Source organism: Ovis aries, chromosome 21 (genome assembly GCF_016772045.2).
Source record: "Ovis aries strain OAR_USU_Benz2616 breed Rambouillet chromosome 21, ARS-UI_Ramb_v3.0, whole genome shotgun sequence".
NCBI lineage: Eukaryota > Metazoa > Chordata > Mammalia > Artiodactyla > Bovidae > Ovis > Ovis aries.
In genome coordinates this window covers 44633560-44647075 of record NC_056074.1, presented here as the reverse complement: position 1 = coordinate 44647075, position 13516 = coordinate 44633560, and the positions used below count along the sequence as shown (strand labels likewise).

At 51.2% G+C, this 13516-nt stretch overlaps 1 protein-coding gene across 1 annotated transcript in view; it reads left to right on the top strand.

Annotated features, from left to right (window-relative positions):
• Positions 1-3489: 3489 nt before the first annotated feature.
• The window catches only part of LOC101118066 (uncharacterized), a 44860-nt gene continuing 34833 nt past the window's right edge, over positions 3490-13516 (top strand). The window contains exons 1-2 of the mRNA XM_042238162.2: positions 3490-7351; positions 8584-8714. Coding sequence (XP_042094096.2) covers positions 8601-8714 — 114 coding nt within the window. The 5' untranslated portion in view covers positions 3490-7351; positions 8584-8600. The remainder of the gene's footprint in view (positions 7352-8583; positions 8715-13516) is intronic.

The window sequence follows — 13516 nt, the reverse complement described above, 5'->3', positions numbered from 1 at the left end:
GAGTAGGTCTGGTGAGGTCTTTACAAGGATTATAGAACAATAATGTATCCTGCCTGAGCAGTTTCTGGATTAAATCTTCTGGCTAATCTGTTATCTTAAAATCTAAATTATGGGAGTAGGTCTGGTGAGGTCTTTACAACCTCCAGACATTCTTTTGATTCATTGGAGAGTATATAACTCCACTGCTTACACTAGCAAGGGGGTACTCTCTCTGCCCCCTCTGATGTCTATATGAGAAGCTTTCTCTATCTCCTTTATACTTTAATAAAATTTTATTACACAAAAGCTCTGAGTGATCAAATCTCGTCTCTGGCCCCAGACTGAATTCTTCTCCTCCGGGGGCCAAGAAGCCCAACATCTTTTCGTGGTTCAGCAACAACATTTCAGGGCTCTAGGGGCTGAAAAGCTTCCCATCACAAGGATAGTCCCCAGTTTAGTGAGTATATCTCTCCCCAGTAAGGGAGTAGGACACTCAGGGACCACCAGTTTCCAAATATGGGAAATATTTGTCCATCCCAGCAACAAAGAAGTTCTCAGGTGAATTTTTTTGTAATTGTTTTTCCTGTCGCACCCCAAACGGTACAGGTTTGGGAAGAGAAGGCTCTGGAGTAGGAGGTCAGAATAGAGTAAGTAACCCCTGTATCAACCAAGAAATTCGCAGACCTACCTGCCACATCCAGTTGCACCCTTGTCTCCAGCCCCATGATGGTTATCTGTGACAGGCAGGCTGGCTGGAGCGGGCAGCTTCAATCCTGTTGAACCATCGTGAGGGAAGGCTTGGAGATTGATCTTGAGGCTCTTGGGTCCTGAGGCAGAGTGCCGCCCAATGTCCCAACTGATGGCATTTGTAGCAAGCCATTTTAGGAGACTTGTCACGGTTTGGACACTCTTTGGCCCAATATCCCACCTGTCTACAGTTTAGGCATTTGCCTCGTGCCTTGTCCTTTAAGGACTCGGAGTTTGCCATAGGCTTCCCTGGAGGGCAGCCAGCATCTGGGAATGCCTGGTCTCTTTCCTTCTCTTCCCTTTCTGGGCCTTGGCCTCCCTCTCCTGTTCTCTGTACTAAAAGGTACTGCTGGCTGTCTGGACCATCTCATCTAAAGAGGCAGCAGGGCCCTGCTGCTGTAGCTCTTGTAGCTTTATCCTGATGTCTAATGCACATTAGGACAGGACTTTGTCCTTTAAAATCACCTGTCCCTCATAAAAGTCCAAGTCCAAATTGGTAAACTTTTGGAGGGCCTCTTTTAGAGTTTCCAGATAGGCAATGGGTTCTCAGTGGACTCCTGAGTTATTGCTGAGACTGGGCACAGTCCCAAAACTAATAGACTTCCTGCTACTTCCATGGGTGGACTTCCTTAGGGGTGAATCTTTCTGAAGCTTATCCTACCCGGTACTGTTGCAACCTGAGGGCCAGGTGTTCCCAGGTCAGGGTGCAGATCCCCAGGCAGGTTGAGGCATGATAACCTCCTGGAGATCGAATCCCCAGGCAGATCGAGGCATGTTGGCCTCCTGAGAATTGGGTCCCTGGGCAGGTCAAGGCAGGGCGACCACCTGGGACCCCAGGCTGGCGGATCCCCAAGTAGGCTGAGGCATGACAACCTCTTGGAGACTGGATACCTAGGCAGGTCGAGGTGGGTTGACCTCCTGGGACGCCCAGGCTGGAGTTGGGCATCCCCAAGGTCTCCAGTGTGACTAGTGCTGGGTAGGATGAGGGGGTGTAATCTTAACTCATTGCTGATTTGTCCACTGTGGATGGGAATAGATACCATGATTTAAAGCGATCCAAGTTTGTGCCCTGAAACTGGGAACCTGGCGAAACAAGGCTTATCCTCTTATTGCTCCGATGGAATGTAAGTCACTGATTTCTTCCCCTAGTCCTTCATAAGAGCGGTTTAGGGTGTTTTCAATGGTAAAGCTTTCATTGTCATAGACCCACTTTAGGTAATAACAGAAGAAATGACAAAGGAATGGGTTATCTGGTCCTGTGAGGGACACTCAGTTCAGTTCAGTTGCTCAGTCATGTCCAATTCTTTGCAACCCCATGGGTTGCAGCATGCCAGGCTTCCCTGTCCATCGCGAGCTCCTGGAGTTTACTCAAGCTCATGTCCATTGAGTCAGTGATGCCATCCAACCATCTCATCCTCTGTCATCCCCTTCTCCTCCCTGCCTTCAATCTTTCCTGGAATCAGGGTCTTTTCAAACGAGTCAATTCTTCACAGCAGGTGGCCAAAGTATTGGAGTTTCAGCTTCTGCATCAGTCCTTCCAATGAATATTCAGGACTGATTACCTTTAGGATGGACGGGTTGGATCTCCTTGCAGTCCAAGGGACTCTCAAGAGTCTTCTCCAACACCACAGTTCAAAAGCATCAATTCTTCCACACTCAGCTTTCTTTATAGTTGAACTCTCACATCCATACTGGAAAAACCATTTAGAGTATTTTACTAATACTGGGTGGAGTGATGTTGCCCACAAGGGAGCAGGGTCCCGGTTGTAGGAGTTAGGAAGTAGCTTGAGAACAAAAGGATAAGAGGCAACAGACCAGTTACTCCATAAAAGTGGAATGGGGATTTGATCCAGGGGTGTGTTTGTAGCTTTAGGAGGAAGGTGGTAAGGGTTTGGACCCAAATGGCCTGCAGGCCTAACTCCCAGTGGCAAACATTGTCCCTGGAAGTCCAGTTGCCCTTGAAGGGACGCCGCCAACAAATGGACTTCTAGCAGGCATCCTGTGCCTGTCGCCCACCCTAGCGGGTCTACTGAGAGTTGCTATTGTTGCACATGTTGGAAACACGGAAGATGAAGGCCTGAATATCTAGAGGTAGTGGATTTCCCTCCCAAGGCCCAGCTATTTTCTGGTTATCCCTCCAGAAGATGGTAAAGGCAACATTGTGGGCCCAGATGGGGCTCAGGAAAAGAGCATGAAACAGGAGCGAAGAGGGCGGGGCACAACTTTTGAAAGAATGACGTGGCCCAAGGGCAGAATATAAACCAATTAAAATCAGATGGATCCAAGAGGGATGACAAGTAAAATTCAACTAAGCCTGGATCCTCAGTCTGCAAGCTAAATGACACACCCAGAGGTGCCATGAAAGTTCCAAGGCACCATCAAGAGACCAAGGAGTGGGTGGTTCCCCAATTATCGTAATGATCCTCCAACTCGTTGGCATAGGAAATCACCCCACCCATGAAAAGCTAACCACACCACATTTCATGGCCACTGCGTTCGCCCTCTGCTGTGGCCCACACCCTGTGGGATGTGCTGTTCTCTGAATCTGAACACATCTACCTCTGACCTATCACTGTGTCTCTCACTGAATTGTTTTGCAATGAGACACCAAGAACCTGAGCTTCATTAGGTCCTGAAACCAGGCACTGTGGGTTTTGGCCGAGTGACTAAGCATAGCACAGAGTCCCTGCCACATGGGTTTGGTCCCAATCTTAGGTAAACAGTTTCCCACACAACTTTCAGAAATGCGAAGATGCCCGACACCTGCCCAATACTTTGTAAGCAGTGGCATAGATGGAGAGAGGAGTTGAAGGACAGAAGGAAAAAGTGGTGGAAGAATGTGCCAAGGAAGCCCCTTCATAACCCGCTGGAAACCTGCTAACACCTGACCTATGCTCACAGTTTTCATTGGCCTGATCCTTGGCACAAAGAAGATTAAGGACAGAAGAACCCCAGCTGCTTGGGCAACAGCAACTAGGGCACGGCCGATAGTGGAGCCTTCAGGTCACACTGGGGAGGGGCCCCTGCCAGTCACTTAATTGTACCCTCTGCCACTTGCCCGTTCACAGGAGGTTCAAGGAAGCAGTAAATGAGAGCGTGTAAAGGAATTAAGGTTTTGTTAGCCTTATGTCCTTCCAGCCATAGGAGTGAGGGCCTCCTACCTTAACCGGAGGTCTTCTGGAATCTGAGACGGAGCTGCGTGAGCTTTCTACCGAGTTTGTTTTTGCTGTCCCGGTTTCCAGCACACTGGGCTTCTTGTCACTTCCACTGTGCTGGGCTTTCTTTGCGTTCAGATTCCACCGTGTAAGCTTTCACTGAGTCGGGCTTCTGCTGTGCTTGGCCTCTGCCTCACGGGGGCTGAGCCGAGGTTGTTTCAGCCAGGCTAAATCCGAATCACGGCACCAGAGATGGCGGGAGAGTGTGTGATTTCCTCTGTTCTGTCTCACCACGGCAAAAATTTGAAGCAGCGGAGCAGGATCACAGCTCGGTTACAGCTCAGTTTTATTTGGCAAGCAAAGGAAAATACATCCTTGAAGTGTGAGGGTAGCCCGGCCCAAAAGACGCAAAGGGAAGAGGGAGGCTCAGTTTTGGCTCCTTTTCTGTATGTTTTTTCTCCTCCCCGCTGAGCCTACCCTATGCAAATTGGGCTAGCCAAGAAGCGGGTGTGTTTGTTTCACCTGGAATTCTCACTCTGGTCCGTGGATTTTCTTTTGTTCCGTTTTCACGGGCTTTTCCCTTTCTTTGCCTTTTAGCCCCCACCATCTGGGACTCCTTTTTCCTATCCTAACAACCTGCTTCTGCTGCTAAGCCGCTTCAGTCGTGTCCGACTCTGTGCGACCCCATAGACGGCAGCCCACCAGGCTCCCCCGTCCCTGGGATTGATTGTCCAGGCAAGAACACTGGAGTGGGTTGCCATTTCCTTCTCCTAACTACCTAACAATATACAAAAAATTGAGATGTAAAAAGTAAATCAATAAAATCTTCTTTAAAAATAAAAGAGGTAGGGGGACATCCCTGGTGGTCAATGGCTAAAATTCCGTGTTCCCAATGCAAGGGGCCTGGGTTCAAACTCTGGTCAGGGAACTAGATCCCACATGCTGCAAGTAAAAAATATCCCGTGTACTGCAACTAAGATTCGGGGCAGTCAAATGAATACATATTCTTTTAAAAATAAATTTAAAAATGAAAGAGAATCGTCTTGGTTCGGCAAAGATTTCTTTACAAAGGACAGTGAAGTACTACCCACAAAAAAGAAAAGACTGTATTTCAACAAAATTAAACTAAATGTTCCCATTTCATCAAAAGGGAACATTCAGAGAGTGAAAGGGTAATTCACAAGGAGGGAGAGGTGTCTGTAGTGATGCTCCCTCCACTGGAGGACTCATGGACAGAATGTGGTTAGATGGCATCACCGACTCAATGGTCACGAATGTGAACAAACTCCAGGAGGTAGTGGAGGACAGAGAAACCCGGCATACTGCAGTCCATGGGGTCGCAAAGAGGGAGACATGAGTTAGCGCACTGAACAGCTACCACAACAAGCCACTAAGATAGTGACTGGCAAGCTGATTTTTGTCAAGGAGGAAGAGACTTGAGAAAAGGACCAATAACCATATGAGAATGTGCTCAGCATCCTTACTGTCAGGAAGGTGCAGGTGAAACCACGACCCCGGGTGGGGGGAGCGAAGATGAAACGGCCCAGAAGCCTACCTGTGCAGCCTCAGGCAGTCTGCCCCAGATGGCGGTGCAGACTGGGATGGCCCCTTCAGGGAGGAGTCTGGCAGCATCTCAAAGCCCAACACCTGTGTCCATTCAGAGTAACTCCCCTCGCCAGGTTGGCCTCCAGGGACCAAGCGTCTGTGCTCACAGCAGTGTTCACAGTGGCACTGCTCATAAACAGGAAGGAGCCTGAAAGCCTGTGGACAGCAGAGTGAATGACCCAGGTAACCCCCTTCCCCCAGGCTACAGTGCACGGGAGACTCATGTGCATGGTGTGGAGCGAAGGAAGTCCGACCCAGGGGGAAACACTTCCAGCAATTCCAAGGTCAGGCCGGCCGCGACATTGCACCAGGAGACAGAGGGTGGTTACCTCCAAGGCTGGCAGGGTTGTGGCCAAAGTGGAGAGTACAGGGTAGCCCTTCTGGGGACTAAAAACACCTGAGTCTCCATCCGGTTACACAGGGACAGTGAACGTCAAGGTCATCCCGGTGTGCCCGTAAACACATGCGCTCCGTTACCTGGACAGCATGTCTTTCCGCAAAGAAGAAAGGAGTCAGGCAGCTCCTCTGCATGGACACACAGAGGAAGGGCTGGTGCAGAGTCCCTGAGTGTGGAGAGCTAGGCTGTCCAGCGGTCTCCGGGAGGAAAGCGCCAGGCGGGCAGGGGGCAGCTGTGCTGCAGATTTTGGCAGAGACACTCTGAGTGCAGAGGGACAGACACCCTGAGCAGGCGGACAAGAGGGAGCCACAGAGCCCCTGCGCTGAATGGCGGCCGGCATTCATCACATGCGTGCATTTAGAAGTCCATCCCTTGCAGCCACTCACTCGCCCCTCACCTGACCAGGTGGGTCTGTGCATCCTCCATGAGGTGTTCATGGAGACAGCGTTAGGAGAGGATCATGGACTCAGGAAAGCAGGGCTGTTACGGCTTACCCCATGGGGCCCGCGGGTTTGCACCCCACATGCCAGAGGCTGTGCCGTGATCCTCTGAGCAGACTGGTTCCAGGGGTCTCGTCACCCCTTGCCTGTGGGACCCCACCCTCTGGGATGGGAGGTCTGGAGCTGCCCCGCTCTCTGCCTCACCAGATACACGCTCTTTCAGTCAAGGTGCTGGGATGGCCTGCCCCAGAGGGGACCCCAGTGCTTCAGCCCCTGCCTCATCCAGGCCAGGACACCTGCCTATGCCAGCCCGTTGCCTTCCTGCCCAAGGCTGAAGGCAGCTCTGCCTAATAGTCAACTCTCCTCCAGTGCCCGGAGCTCACATCCCAGGGGCAGGCCTCGGGGGTCTGGCAGGGGCCTGCGTCTCCATTCTTCTGCAGCAGGGCCAATTCCTGGAGGGCCCCACATGCCAGAACAACCACAAGAGTGGATACAGGAAAAGCAGAAAGGAGGTCATAAACACTGGACGGCAAGCCGGGAGCTGGCAGGCTGGAGCTGACGTCAGGGCAGGACCCTGAGGTCACAGCTGTGTCATAGCACAGGGTGATTGTTCTGCATCATGGTGGCCCCAGGCCACCAAGACAAGGCCACCCCACGGCCAGCATCCTTGGTGAAGCAGGCAGAGAGGTTTGTCATCTCCTTGAGAGGCTTGTGTGTTTGCAAACGTCATGTTCACTAAGTTTCAGTTAACCAGATAGCTCAGTTTTACGGAAGGCCTTTTCAGTGGACGGGGCAGGGAGGTCGTTAGTGGGCTGCACTGTCTGTGATGGTCATTCGGCTCTTTGTTTCGGTACCTCTGGTTTGGCCTAGATGCTTTCACTGTTTAATTAGAGGACTTTGAAATCTTTTTTCTAACAGAAGGAGAAATGTTGCTGAACGAGACTGATGGTTCAGCACTGAATAAACAAGAACCCCTCCCCTGAGAGCCAGGCCTGCACGGGCCACGTGTCTTCCCTGGGAACTTGGAGGTAAGAGGGGGCTGGTCACTTTCCAAGAAGCAAGATGTGCTTGGGAATTTCAAATTTCTTGCTGACTAAGATGTGTATAGTTAAGGCTATGATCTTTCCAGTAATCATGTACTGATGTGAGAGCTGGACCATAATGAAGGAAAAACACTGAAGAAATGATGCTTTCAAACTGTGGTGTTGGAGAAGACTCATAAGAGTCCCTTGGACTGCAAGGAGATCAAACGAATCAATCCTAAGGGAAATCAGTCCTGAATATTCATTGGAAGGACAGATGCTGTAGCTGAACCTCTAATACTTTGGCCACCTGATGCCAAGAGCTGACTCAGTGGAAAAGACCCTGACGCTGGAAAAAAGACTGAGGGCAGGAGGAGAAGGGGGCAGCAGAGGATGAGATGGTTTGATGGACATGAACTTAGTTATGCAAACTCTGGGAGATGATGAGGGGCCAAGAGGCCTGGCATGCGCAGTCCGTGGGATCACAAAGAGTTGGACAAGACTCAGCAACTGAACAAAAGCAACAACAGAAATGAATGGTTTCATGTTTTCTCTTTTCCAAAAAATTAGAAACTTTGTTTTTGGCTATACTAGGGCTTTGCTGTGGCGGGTGGGCTCCTCACTGCCATGGCTTCTCTTGCTGTGGAGCATGTTCACGGGCAGGTGGGCACAGCGGTCGTGGCGCGAGCCTTAGTTGCCCCATGGCCTGTGGCATCTTCCCAGACGTGGGATCAAGCCCATGTCTCCTGCACTGGAAGGCAGGTTCTTAACCAATAGTCCACCAGGGAACTCCTCATCAAGGTTTCTCTTGATGCTTCTTTTAATTTTCTTCCTTCAGATGTGTATATAAAAGATTTCTAAGTAGGGATTTAACCAAATTATGTCTGAAACGGTCTGGAATTCAATTCTCAAAGTCTCAGGAATTCCCCAGTTTTTGTGAGTCTGGGCACTTGAGCAGACTCCCAGGCCCCGGAGTCAGGGGCTCCTGGCAGAGCGCAGAGCAAAGCAGCCTGGGTTTCTTTCCTTGCGTCCAAACAGGCAGGGCAGCCAGGGCAGGTGGTCATGTGAGAGCCCTGCCGCTCCAGCAAACCGCCCAGTGCATCCAGACGGCAGCTCACCCCGCAGGCAGGCCCAGCTCTGGGTGCCCAGAGCCGAGATCCTACCTGGCATGGCAGCTGCCCCTCAGGTGGGCACCTTGCGAATGGCACAGACAGCCGCACCGTCTGTCTCCCCTGCAGCTGGCTCACGCGGCACCATGAACGTGCCCCTCATCTGCGACTACGGCTCGGGCTTCAGCAAGGTGGGCTTCGCGGGGACAGAGGCACCCCTGGCCGTGTTCCCAACCACCCTCGGGAAACTCCGCCACGAGGTGAGTGCCAGGCGTCCTCCCTGCGGGCCGCAGCCCACCACCACCCCCCACCCCCAGCTAAGATTCAAAGGGCCTTGAGCCTTGTCTTAAGACAGCCCACCAAGAGGACCTGGCTTGAGAACGCTATACGTTGCTTTGTGTTGGTTTGCTCGAGCTGCTGGGACAAAGGCCCACAGCCGGGCAGCTTAAACAGCAGACAATTACTCTCTCCAGGCCTGGAGGCTGAAATCCCGGACCCAGCTGTGGGCGGGGCTGGTCCTCCTGAGGCCTCTCTCCTGGGCGTTCAGAAGCCGTCTCCGCCCTGTGTCCTCACAGGGTTGTCCCTCTGTGTGTGTCTGTGGCCTGACATCCTCTTCTCATAAGGACCCCAGTCCTGTGGGTCTAGGGCCCCACCCTCGTGACCTCATTTAACTGTAATCACCTCTTTAAGGGCCCGGCTCCCGATAGAGCCACACTCTGAGGTCAGGGCTTCAACACAGGGTTTGCTGGGAGGACACGCAGTTCAACTGATAACATGCTTTAAGCAGTAATGAAGGGTGTGCTCTCTTGGGGGAGGGAAAGGAAGCACCAGCCTTGCCCCGTCTGAGCCCCTTCTCTCTGAGGCCATCCCCTCCCTCCTTCTGTGTCTCCTGGTTGCCCCTCCAGCCGCATACCCTGGAGCCAGGTGGGCCCATCCTGTGCGTCCAAGAAGCAGAGCGAGGAAGGGCGGGGGGCGGGAAGAGGCAGAGCCGCCTGAGTCAGAGGCAGGGGAGCCTGTTGGGTGTGTGGGTTTCCTTGGAGCCTGAGCCACCCGACCTCCCGGAAGAGCCACCCAAGCTGCCCTTGTCTAGCCTTTGTTGCTGGTGGTGGCGGCTGACTTCCAGTCCCAGAGGCTCCGGAGTCCAGGGCGGCGTGAACGCTGGAGGTAAGGTAAGGCTGCAAGAGTCCCGCTTAATCCACTTAGCACAGCTTAGCTGGGTGAGAGAGGGGTCCTGACACCCCTCTAGGCCGCCCTCCCAACGCGCAGCTGCAAGCCGAGCTCTGGCCACTGTGACAGCCGCCGGTCAAGGCCAGGAAGGAGCAGACAGTCCGTCGGCCCCTGCCCTCCTTCCCCCGCTTCCCCAGAAGCAGCGGCTTGGCCCGGGGCCTCCCCGGGCTCCTGCCTCCCAGAGGTTCGGGGCCTTTGAACCCCCTCTGCTCTCCACTCTCTCTTGGAGACTGAACTATCTCTGAATAATTCCCCACCAGCCTTGAGAGGATGGAAATGCATTCACCTCGCCCCTCGCCCAAGCTGCTTTGTAGGGGTTTATCTACTGGATAGTTGGGAGGGGGATGGGAGTTAGCTGGGGGTGTGTGGATGAGGGAGGCTTATACTTCATCTGTTGTAACTGCTGCTGGGTTAGTGTCCTGGGGCGGCCGTGACCGAGGGCTGCTGTCTTGGTGCCGAAACAGTGCAACTACGGACCCTCCTGGTTCTGGAGCCCAAAGCCCAGAATCAAGGTGTTGTCGACGGAAGCAAAGAGACAAACTGGCACAGCCTGAAAGCTGAGAATTCTGCTTTGCTCGGTGGACTTGCTGTGGGACTTAGGTCCAGTAGACATGCTCTCGGGTCACTCTGAGGGTCTGCTCTGAAGGGTAAGGGAGGAACCAGGGGGCATAGGGGGTTTTGTGATGAAAACCAGGTACTCGGTACATCACAAGATTGCTCTTAGTTAAGGAAAAGCACATATCTCAAGTCAATAAATTTAACGGTCCTCTCTATACGGGAAGAGGCAAGAATCTGGGCTCATTGGAATCATTCCTTTGATATGCACTTTGACTGTCTGGCTCAGCTGGTGAAGAACCCGCCTGCCAATTCAGAGATGCAGGTTTGATTCCTGGGTCGGGAGGATCCCCTGGAGAAGGAATAGGCTACCCACTCCAGTATTCTTGGACTTCCCTGGTGGCTCAGACAGTAAAGAATCCACCAGCAATGCAGGAGACCTGGGTTCAATCCCTGGGTTGTGGAAGATCCCCTGGAGGAAGAAATGGCAACCCACTCCAGTATGCTTGCCTGGAAAATCCCCATGGACAGAGGAGCCTGGTGGGCTACAGTCCATGGGGTGGCAAAGAGTTGGACACGACTGAGCGACTAGCACTTCCAGCTGTCTGGGGCCAGCATCTGCTTTTCTCCATCCCAAGTCTCCTGGGGGTGCACAGTCGGGGTGGCTGCAGTCGCTGGGGGCTTGTTGGCTGCGACACCCTCTGTTTACTTATGCAGCAGGTCACAGCACGTCTCAGGGCCACACTCTCCAGGGTCTGGGGGAGGGTCCTCTGGGCGTCTGCCCGCTTCCGGTGGCATTCGCGGGCGTGAGGCTGGATCTCTGCGGCCTCTGCCTCCATCATCCTGTGGCTTCTCTCTCCTCCTTCCCCTTCTCCACTCACTCTCCCCTCCCTTCTCTCTCGTAAGGACACTTGCCACTGGGTCTCAGTTCAGTCGCTCAGTCGTGTCCGACTCCTTGCGACCCCATGAATTGCAGCATGCCAGGCCTCCCTGTCCCTCACCAACTCCCGGAGTTCACTCAGACTGACGTCCATTGAGTCAGTGATGCCATCCAGCCATCTCATCCTCGGTCGTCCCCTTCTCCTCCTGCCCTGCATCCCTCCCAGCATCAGAGTCTTTTCCAGTGAGTCAACTCTTTGCATGAGGTGGCCAAAGTACTGGAGTTTCAGCTTTAGCATCATTCCTTCCAAAGAACACCCAGGGCTGATCTCCTTCAGAATGGGCTGGTTGGATCTCCCTGCAGTCCAAGGGACTCTCAAGAGTCTTCTCCAACACCACAGTTCAAACACATCAATTCTTCGGCGCTCAGCCTTCTTCACAGTCCAACTCTCACATCCATACATGACCACAGCCTTGACTAGATGGATCTTAGTCAGTAAAGTAATGTCTCTGCTTTTGAATATGCTATCTAGGTGGTCATAACTTTTCTTCCAAGGAGTAAGCGTCTTTTCATTTCATGGCTGCAATCACCATCTGCAGTGATTTTGGAGCCCCCAAAAATAAAGTCTGACACTATTTCTACTGTTTCCCCATCTATTTCCCATGAAGTGATGGGACCAGATGCCATGATCTTCGTTTTCTGAATGTTGAGATTTAAGCCAACTTTTTCACTCTCCTCTTTCACTTTCATCAAGAGGCTTTTTAGTTCCTCTTCACTTTCTGCCATAAGGGTGGTGTCATCTGCATATCTGAGGTTATTGATATTTCTCCCGCCAATCTTGATTCCAGCTTGTGTTTCTTCCAGCACAGCGTTTCTCATGATGTACTCTGCATATAAGTTAAATAAGCAGGGTGACAATATACAGCCTTGATGTACTCCTTTTCCTATTTGGAACCAGTCTGTTCTATGTCCAGTTCTAACTGTAGCTTCCTGACCTGCATACAGATTTCTCAAGAGGCAGGTCAGGTGGTCTGTATTCCCATCTCTCTCAGAATTTTCCACAGTTTATTGTGACCCACAAAGTCAAAGGCCTTGGCATAGTCAAGAAAGCAGAAATAGATGTTTTTCTGGAACTCTCTTGCTTTTTCCATGATCCACGGATGTTGGCAATTTGATCTCTGGTTCCTCTGCCTTTTCTAAAACCAGCTTGAACATCAGGAAGTTCACGGTTCACGTATTGCTGAAGCCTGGCTTGGAGAATTTTGAGCATTACTTTACTAGCATGTGAGATGAGTGCAATTGTGTGGTAGTTTGAGCATTCTTTGGCATTGCCTTTCTTTGGGATTGGAATGAAAACTGACCTTTTCCAGTCCTGTGGCCACTGTTGAGTTTTCCAAATTTGCTGGCATATTGAGTGCAGCACTTTGACAGCATCATCTTTCAGGATTTGAAATAGCTCAACTGGAATTCCATCACCTCCACTAGCTTTGTTCGTAGTGATGCTTTCGAAGGCCCACTGGGACTTCACATTCCAGGATGTCTGGCTCTAGATGAGTGATCACACCATCGTGATTATCTGGGTCATGAAAATCTATTTTGTATAGTTCTTCTGTGTATTCTTGCCACCTCTTCTTTATATCTTCTGCTTCTGTTAGGTCCGTACCATTTCTGTCCTTTATCAAGCCCATCTTTGCATGAAATGTTCCCTTGGTATCTCTAATTTTCTTGAAGAGATCTCTAGTCTTTCCCATTCTGTTGTTTTCCTCTATTTCTTTGCATTGATCGCTGAAGAAGGCTTTCTTATCTCTTCTTGCTATTCTTTGGAACTCTGCATTCAGATGCTTATATCTTTCCTTTTCTCCTTTGCTTTTTGCCTCTCTTCACAGCTATTTGTAAGGCCTCCCCAGACATCCATTTTGCTTTTTTGCATTTCTTTTCCATGGGGATGGTCTTGATCCCTGTCTCCTGTACAATGTCACGAACCTCATTCCATAGTTCATCAGGCACTCTATCTATCAGGTCTAGTCCCTTAAATCTATTTCTCACTTCCACTGTATAATCATATGGGATTTGATTTAGGTCATACCTGAATGGTCTGGCAGTTTTCCCTACTTTCTTCAATTTAAGTCTGAATTTGGTAATAAGGAGTTCATGATCTGAGCCACAGTCAGCTCCTGGTCTTGTTTTTGTTGACTGTATAGAGCTTCTCCATCTTTGGCTGCAAAGAATATAATCAATCTGATTTTGGTGTTGACCATCTGGTGATATCCATGTGTAGAGTCTTCTCATGTTGTTGGAAGAGGGTGTTTGCTACGACCAGTGCATTTTCTTGGCAAAACTCTATTAGTCTTTGCCCTGCTTCATTCCGCACCCCAAGGCCAAATTTGCCTGTTACTCCAG